The sequence below is a fragment of the Haliaeetus leucocephalus genome, unplaced genomic scaffold, assembly GCF_000737465.1.
Source record: "Haliaeetus leucocephalus isolate CR32 unplaced genomic scaffold, Haliaeetus_leucocephalus-4.0 Scaffold326, whole genome shotgun sequence".
Taxonomy (NCBI): Eukaryota; Metazoa; Chordata; class Aves; order Accipitriformes; family Accipitridae; genus Haliaeetus; species Haliaeetus leucocephalus.
In genome coordinates, this window is record NW_010972762.1 from 36,749 (window position 1) to 45,369 (window position 8,621).

The 8,621-nt window shown below is 61.5% G+C and overlaps 1 protein-coding gene across 1 annotated transcript in view; it reads left to right on the forward strand.

The window, feature by feature from the left end:
* The window catches only part of CHD3 (chromodomain helicase DNA binding protein 3), a 35,061-nt gene that overhangs the window by 26,162 nt on the left and 278 nt on the right, over nt 1–8,621 (forward strand). Inside the window, exons 30-38 of the mRNA XM_010571415.1 lie at nt 218–330; nt 1,056–1,219; nt 1,352–1,450; nt 1,712–1,825; nt 1,904–2,012; nt 3,826–3,958; nt 5,400–5,595; nt 7,512–7,675; nt 8,295–8,421. Of these exons, the coding sequence (XP_010569717.1) occupies nt 218–330; nt 1,056–1,219; nt 1,352–1,450; nt 1,712–1,825; nt 1,904–2,012; nt 3,826–3,958; nt 5,400–5,595; nt 7,512–7,675; nt 8,295–8,421 (1,219 nt within the window). The remainder of the gene's footprint in view (nt 1–217; nt 331–1,055; nt 1,220–1,351; nt 1,451–1,711; nt 1,826–1,903; nt 2,013–3,825; nt 3,959–5,399; nt 5,596–7,511; nt 7,676–8,294; nt 8,422–8,621) is intronic.

Sequence of the window (8,621 nt, forward strand, 5' to 3'; positions counted from 1 at the left end):
GGATGGGATAGGGAATGGGGACACAGGGGACATGGGGATGTGGGGGACATGGTGATGTGAGGACATGGGGGACAGGGGACAAGGACACTGGGGACAGAGCATGGGGATGCCGGGCCGGGCATGGGGACATAGGGGATACAGGAACAGGGGCCCAGGGACATGGACAGGGTGCTGGGGACACCCCGTGTCCCCATGTCCTAATGTCCTCTGTCCCCAGCCACGCCGGCGCCCAGCGAGCGCGGGGACGGGCCAGGGCCACCCCCGGACAGGGACGACGGTGACACCAGGGACGAGAAGGAGCCTAAAGGCCCTGAGAAGATGGAGACAGAGGTGGGTGACAGGGCTGTCCCCAAGCCTGTCCTCCTTGTCCCTGTCTGTAGTGATGTCTTCCCTGTCCCTGGTGATGTCCTCCCTGTCCCCATCCCTGTCGCCAGTCGTGTTCTCCTTGTCCCCAACTCTGTCCCCATCCTTGTCCCTGATCATGTCCTCTCTGTCCTCAACCCTGTTCCCAATCATGTCCTTGTTGTCCCTGTCCCCAATCGTGCCCTTCCTGTCCCCAACTCTGTCCCATCCCTGTCCCCATCCTTGTCCCCAGCCCTGTTCCCAATCATGTCCTCATCCCTGTCCCCAACCCTGTCCCTGTCCCTGTCCCCCATGGTGTCCTCCCTGTCCCCAACCCTGTCCCTAGTCATGTTCTTTGTCCCCAACTGTCCCAACCCTGTCACCACCCCATCCCCACTCATGTCCCCCAGCCCTGTCCTCCTCCCCTATCCTTGTCCTTGTCCCCAACCCCGCCTCTGTCCCCAACGCTGTCGTCACCCTCCTGTCCTTGTCCCTGTCCCCTCTCTGTCCTCCCACCCTGACCCTGTGTCCCCTCCTGTCCCCATCCCTGTCCCCTCTGTCCTTGTCCCCTCGCTCCCCATCCCTGTCCCCTCCCCACCATTGTCCCCATGTCCCCCTCCGGTCACTCTGGGGGTACAGGGTGGGGGGAATGTCATGATGGGGGTACCCAGGCATCCGGGGTGATGCCACCCATCCCCACCCCGTCCCCACAGCCTCCTGTCCCCGAGATGCCACCGTCCCCAGGCGATGGCAGCGAGGCCGAAGGGCCGCGGAAGGGGGAGGAGGAGGAGGGACCTGGCCAGCGGGAGCCCGAGGCCGAAGGGCCCCCGGCCCGCGAGGAGCGAACAGGTGAGCCCCCACCCCGGCCCCATCTTGGGTGTCCAGGGCACCCAGGGATTTGGGTGCCCCCCTCCACCACCATCCCTCTAAGGCACCCAGGGCTTTGGGTGCCCCCCCCCAAATCCCCCAGGCCACCCAGGTGTCCGAGCACCCCTGTCCCTCCCTACAGGCTCCGAGGCTGAGAAGGGTCCCGGGGGAGAGAAGGGCGACGAGAAACCCCCTGAGGAGGAGCCCAAGGAGCGGCCGGGGGATCTTGACCCTAAACGAGGTACCTGGGGGCGGGGCTTGACTGCAGGGGGCGGGGTCTAGCCCACCCAGGACTGCAGCCAAGTCAGAAGGGGCGGGGCTTAACCAAAGGGATGTGCCTGGAGCGCTCTGCTCTTAACCTTGTTGCATTCACTCTGAAGCCTACTGATGGCTGATAACGTCTTCCTGCTTACTGGGGCGGGGGGGAGCTTGGGGTGGTTTGGGGAGGTCAGAGTGGGGTTGCAAAATGGCACTGACCCCTGTGTGTCCCCCCACCATGCAGAGGAGGTGAAGGCCGAGAAGGAGCCCAAGCTGGAGGCGCGTGCCAACGGCCGGCGGGATGACAAAGCCGAGAAGCCGCGCTTCATGTTCAACATCGCCGATGGCGGCTTCACAGGTGAGTGGGTGACGGGGCCGGGGAGGGGCCGGGGGGGACACACGAGGGTTCCCGCTTCCCTGACACCCCCACCTGCAGAGCTGCACACGCTGTGGCAGAACGAGGAGCGTGCCGCCATCTCCTCGGGGAAGCTCAATGAAATTTGGCACCGGCGCCACGACTACTGGCTGCTGGCCGGCATCGTCCTGTATCCTTCTGGCACGTGTGGGTGTCCCCCGTCCCCAGCACGTGTGGGTGTCCCCACTCCGGCACACGTAGGTGTCCCCTCCCCGGCACGCACGGGTCCCCTCGTGGCACTCCTGGGTTCCCCCACGGGTGCTGTCATCCTCCCCAGGTTTGGTGGTGGTGGCAGCACCAAGGAGGGTGACACTAGGGTGGGGGTGACCCAGGGGCGAGTGACGCAAAGGCAGTGGTGATGTTGGGGACAGTGGTGATGGTGACACTGGGAGCAGTCTTCATGGGGAGGTGATGGAGGAGGAGGTGATGTTGGGGACACAGTGACGTGGTGGCTGTCCTTAGCAGCCACGACTCCGTGTGCTAGCGGGGGTGACCTGGGCAGGGGTGAGGGTGACCTTGGTGATCCGGTGACAGTGACACCGTGACAGTAACACAGTGACAGGGTGACAGTCCTTAGCACACAGCCGCGGTTCCAAGCGCTGAACAGAGATGACCTTTGGGGGGGACAAAAGGAACACTGGGGCAGGGTGACACCATGAGGGTGATGTGGTGATGGTGATGCGGCAGTGACACGGTGACAGTCCTTAGCATGGGGGGGCTGAGAGGATGTTGGGGATAGGGCAACGCAGTGATAGTGATGTGGTGATGTGGTGAAGGTGATGCAGTGATGGTGACAACGGCATTGGTGACACAGTGACAGTCCGTAGTGTGCAGCCACAGCTCCGCGTGCTGGACGGGGGAATGACCTGGGGGTAATGAGGGGGATGCTGGGGACAGGGTGACGTGGTGATGGTGACGCAGTGATGGTGATGCGGTGGTGACACAGTAATGTTGACATGGTGACAGTCCTTAGCATGCAACCACAGCTCCGTGTGCTGGAGGGGGGATGACCTGGGGGACAAGAGGGAGACGTTGGGGACGGGGTGACATGGTGACGGTCATGCAGTAACGTGGTGATGTTGTGGTGGTGACACAGTGACACGGTGACAGTCCTTACCGTGCAGCCGCGGCTCCGCGTGTTGGATGTGGGATGATGTGAGGGGGAATGACAGGGACGTTGGGGACAGGGTGACATGGTGACACGGTGACATAGTGATGGTGATGCAGTGGTGATACGGTGACGTGACGCTGATGGGGTGACAGTCCTTAACATGCTTCCACGTCTCTGTGTGCTGGCTGGGTGATGACCTGGGCAGGGACAAGGTGACATGGTGACAGTGACACAGTGACACGGTGATGGTGACGTGGCGGTGGTGACATGGCAGCAGCCCTTAGCACACAGCCACGGCTCTGCGCGCTGGATGTGGGGGTGAGGGGGACGCTGGGGACAAGGTGATGTGGTGACACGGTGATGTAGTGACATGGTGACAGTCCTTAGCGCGCAGCCAGAGCTCTGTGCACTGGACAGGGGATGATGGGAGGGGGTGAGAGGGACACTGGGGACAGGGTGACGTGGTGATGGTGATGCAGTGACTCGGTGATGCGGTGGTGATGCAGCGATGATGCGGTGATGGTGACGTGGTGGTGACAGTGCTGTGGTGACAGTCCTTAACACGCATCCACACCTCCATGCACTGGCTGGGTGATGACCTAGGGGATGTTGGGGACAAGGTGACATGGTGACGTGGTGGTGATGGTGACACGGTGATGTGGTGATGGTGACACGGTGATGTGGTGATGGTGACGCAGTGGTGGTGACGAGGCGGCAGCCCTTAGCACGCAGCCACGGCTCCGCACGCTGGATGTGGGGGGTGAAGGGGGAACGTTGGGGTGACACGGTGACAGAGTGACACGGTGACACGGTGACAGTCCTTAGCGCGCAGCCACGGCTACGCGCGCTGGACGGACATCCAGAACGACGGCGCCTTCGGGGTCATCAACGAACCCTTCAAGGGCGAAGCCTCCAAGGGAAACTTCCTCGAGATGAAGAACAAGTTCCTCGCACGCCGCTTCAAAGTGAGTGCACGAGGGCTCGCACGAGGGTTTGCACGAGGGTTGCGCTTGCACGGGGCTGGCTCCAGCCTGGGGCTCGTGCCAGGGCGGTGCTGGTACAAGGAGCATGTGCGGCGGTTGCTTTTGCGCCGGGGGCTTGCATGAGGGTCTCGCACGAGGGTCTCGCGCTAAGGTTGGGCTTGTGCCGAGGGCCTCACACAAGGGCCGGTTTCAAGCCGGGGGTCCGCTGCCTTGTACCAGGGGCGTGCTCAAGGGCCGCGCTTGCGCAAGGGGCTTGCATGAGAGCTGCGTACGTGCAAGAGTGGCACTTGTGTAAGGGCTGCGCTCGCACGAGGCTTTTGCACAAGGGCCTCGCACGAGGACTGGGCTCGTGTGAGGGCTGGGCTCCTGTGAGGGTTCGGCTTGCACAAGGGTCTGGGCACAACAGGTTCTTGCACAAGTGCCCAGGTAGGGGGGGAGGTGGCCATGGAAAGGGGGCAGAGCTTGCACGTGGGCTGCACACAAGAGGGTGGGGCTTGGCCAATGAGGGGCCTCGTGCAAGAGGCTGGCGGGGGGGGAGGGGGGGGGGCGTGGTCAGTGCTGGGTGCTTGGACGCCTGGGTCCTTCCTTGGCCTTGTTGGGGTGTGAAGTCAGAGTTGGGTGCCCAGTTGCCTGGGTGCTCTAAGCGATGGGTGAGGTCAGAGTCGGGTGCCTGCATGGCCGCGTCCTCTAAGTGATTGGTGAGGTCATAGGCGGGTGTCTGGATGCCTGGGTGCTCTCTGGGCCTTGTTGGGGTGCGAGGTCAGAGTTGGGTGCGTGGGTGTCTGGGTCCTCTCTGGGACTTTTTTGGGTGTGAGGTCAGAGTTCGGTGTCTGGATGCTTGAGTCCTTCCTGGGCCTTGTTGGGGTATGAGGTCAGAGCTGTGTGGCCGGATACCTGGGTCCTTCCTTGGCCTTGTTGAGGTGTGAGGTCAGAGTTGGGTGCCCGGATGCCTGGGTCCTTCCTGGGCCTTGTTGGGGTGTGAGGTCAGAGTTGGGTGCATGGACACCTGAGGTCAGAGTTGGGTGCCCGGACGCCTGGGTCCTCTCTGGGCGTTGTTGGGGTGTGAGGTCAGAGTTGGGTGCTTGGACACCTGGGTCCTCTCTGGGTGTTGTTGGGGTGTGAGGTCAGAGTTGGGTGCCCGGACACCTGGGTCCTCTCTGGGCGTTGGAGTGTGAGGTCAGAGTTGGGTGCCCAGTTGCCTGGGTGCTCTAAGCGATGGGTGAGGTCAGAGTTGGGTGCTTGGACGCCTGGGTCCTTCCTTGGCGTTGCTGGGGTGTGAGGTCAGAGTTGGGTGCATGGATGCCTTCAGAGTTGGGCGCCTGCATACCTGGGTCCTCTAAGCGATGGGTGAGGTCAGAGCTGGGTGCCCGGACGCCTGGGTCCCCTGCGCCACCCTTCTCCCTTTCTGGTCGTCCCCCCCCAGCTACTGGAGCAGGCGCTGGTGATCGAGGAGCAGCTCCGTCGTGCCGCCTACCTGAACATGACGCAAGACCCGAGCCACCCCGCCATGGCCCTCAACACCCGCTTCGCCGAGGTCGAGTGCCTGGCCGAGAGCCACCAGCACTTGTCCAAGGAGTCGCTGGCGGGCAACAAGCCCGCGAACGCCGTCCTGCACAAGGGTAAGAGGCGGGTGGGCCGGCGCGCCCGGCGCGGACGCCCCGTGTAGCGCCTCGCACCTCTGTACCGCGCTCTCAATCATTAAAGTGGGGTTCTCCTCCCAACCGGCTCCCGGTGTATCCTTGCTCTGCGTGTGCTTTCTGGCGGCCGGAGGGGGGGGGAGGGGTGCAGGGGGGTGGCGGGGCAGCTGCTGGAAGGTCCCTGAGGGGTTTTTGGGGTGTGAGTAAACCCGGAGTAAGCTCGGAGTAAGGCGGGGTGTGGATTTAGGGCGGCCACGGGGCTCCGGGGTGCGTGAGGAGCAGGCGGGTGCCTCTGTCGCTTTGCGCTAAGATGTATCTGCTGAGTGTCTGTAGTGTAAGTCTGGAGTATGTCACTAGTATGTCCCATGTACTTCTGGAGTATGTAATGTATTTACCCAGAGTATTTGGGGGGCATGGAAGGAGTATATTCTGAGTATCCCGGTGGCCAGAGTAGCCCTGGTGCATGTAATGAGTAAGCCTGGAGTAATGCTGATGTACGGACGGGGTCTCCCTGCTTGCATGTCACGGCTTTGCCTGGAGTATCCCTGGGGTATGGGCAGTGTTTTCCCAGAGTACTTCTGGTGTATGCCCAGAGTATCTCTGGTCTATTTAATGAGTAAGCCCGGAGTACTCCAGAGGAATGTGCTGAGTATAGCCCAGAGTATCTCTGGTGTCTGTAATGTCTTTGCCAGCAGTATCACTGGAGTAAGCAGTGAGTATCATTGGTGTAGGCTGATGGATCTGTGCAGAGGATCTCTGGGGCCCAGAGGAACTCAGGGGCTGTGTAATGAGTATCCCCAGAGTATCGGTGATGTGGCTGCAGCCTCTTAGCCCTGAGCAGGAGCAAGTGATGAGGATGCCCAGAGTATCTCTGGGGTGGCTATGGCATGGATCTGGAGTATTTCTGGTGTATCCAAGGAGTATACCTGGAGTATCTTTAGTGTGTCTAAGGAGTATATCCAGAGTATCTCCGGAGTGCTTAAAGAGTGTATCCAGAGTGTCTAAGGAGCATACCCAGAGTATCTCTGGTGTATCTATAGAACATGCCCAGAGTGACTAAGGAGTATCCCCAGAGTATCTCAGGTGTCGCTAAACATTATACCTGGAATAGCTCTGGTGTGTCTAGAGAGTATCCTGGGGTGTTTAAGGAGTATGTCTGGAGTATCTCCAGTGTAGCTACAGTGTAGACCCTCAAGTGCCTAAGCTTGGAGTATCTCTGGTGTCTCTAATAGAGCATACCCAGAGTAGCTCCACTGTGTCTAGACTGTAGACCTCAAGTATGTGAGGAGTACGCCCAGAGTATCTCTGGTGTGTCTAAGGAGTATACCCACAGGGTCCAAGGAACACACCCAGAGTATCTCTGGTGTGTCTAAGGAGTATGCCCAGAGCGTGTGAGGAGTACACCCAGAGTATCTCTGGTGTGTCTAAGGAGTATACCCAGAGTGTAAAGAGTAAACCTGAAGTATCTCCAGTGTGTCTAGAGAATATACTCAGAGTAAATAGTATAACCCGAGTATCTCCAGTGTGTGTAAGGAGTATGCCTGGAGTGCGTAAAGAGTACACCCAGAGTACTCAAGGCTCATACCCAGAGTACCTCGGAGTCCTCCCACCCTGGAGCATGCCCCCGCTCCCTGCCGGTGCATCCCCCGAGTAGGTGCATCCCCCCCTGCCCCCGCCCCGAGTATCCCTTGAGTAGCTCTCAGGCTTCCCCTCCCTCTCCCCACCCCACTCCCTGTTCTCACGTGACTATCTCCACCCCGCCACCCCCTTCCAGTAGCCTCTGAGTAACCTATGAGTAACCTATGAGTAAGTTGTGAGTAGGCACGGGGCGGCCCCCTGGCGCTGACGGGCCCCCCCCGCCCCTCTTTCTCTCTCTCTCTCTCTCTCCCCGGTGCCAGTGCTGAACCAACTGGAGGAGCTGCTGAGCGACATGAAGGCGGACGTCACCCGCCTCCCCGCCACCCTCTCCCGCATCCCCCCTATCGCCGCCCGCCTCCAGATGTCGGAGCGCAGCATCCTCAGCCGCCTCGCCAGCAAGGGCACCGAGAGCCACCCCCCGCCCGTAAGTCACAGCCCCCACCCCGCCTTGGGGACGTTCTCCCGCCTTGGGGACATCCTTTCCTCGTGGTGGGGATGGCCTTCGCCCTGGGGACATCCCATCCTGGGGGCGTGCCTCACTTCGGGGACGTTTTGTATCTTGGGGACATCCTTTTCTTGGGGACATCCCCCCCCAGCTTGGGGACATCCCTCACTTTAAGGATATCCCACCCTGGGGACATCCCCTCTTGGGGACACCTTTTCCTTGTGGACACCTCTCACTTTGGGGACATTCCTTGCCTTGGGGAGACAATCCCCCCCATTTTGGGGGAACATCCTTCACCTTGGGGATATCCCTTCCCTGGGGACCTTCCCTTCCATGGGAGACACCCCCCCCACCTAGGGGACCCTTACCTGCCTGCCTTGGGGACCCAGATTGGGGACACCCTGTCCCCGGGCCACCCTCTTGGGGACATCCCCGTCTTGGGAGCACCCTCAGCCCTGGGGACAGACAGGGATGTCCCTCCTGTGGGGACACCCACCTCGGGGAGCCCCATCGGACCTTTCCGGAAGCGCCTCCCCCCATCCTGGTGGCAGCAGGTGGGGCACGGCGGGGGGTGACAGCAGTGTCCCCATCTCTCCAGACCTTCCCGCCGGGGCCCTATGCCACCCCCCAGAGCTATGGGGGCACCTTTGGGACCCCCCCGGCCGGAGCCCTCCCCCCTGGAGGGGCCAACTACAGCCAGATGCCGCCTGGCTCCTTCATCACTGGTGAGCACCTGGATGGGTGGGGGGACACCCCAACACCTGGGTCCGTGGGTGGGGGGGTGTCCCAGGGCAGCTGGGTCCCTGGCGGGGTGGGTCCGGATGCCTGGGTTCTTGGGTGGGGGGTCTGGACACCTGGGTCCTCGAGCACGGGAGGGTCCCGGACACCTGGGTGCCACAAAGGGGGTGTCCCAGGGCACCTCAGT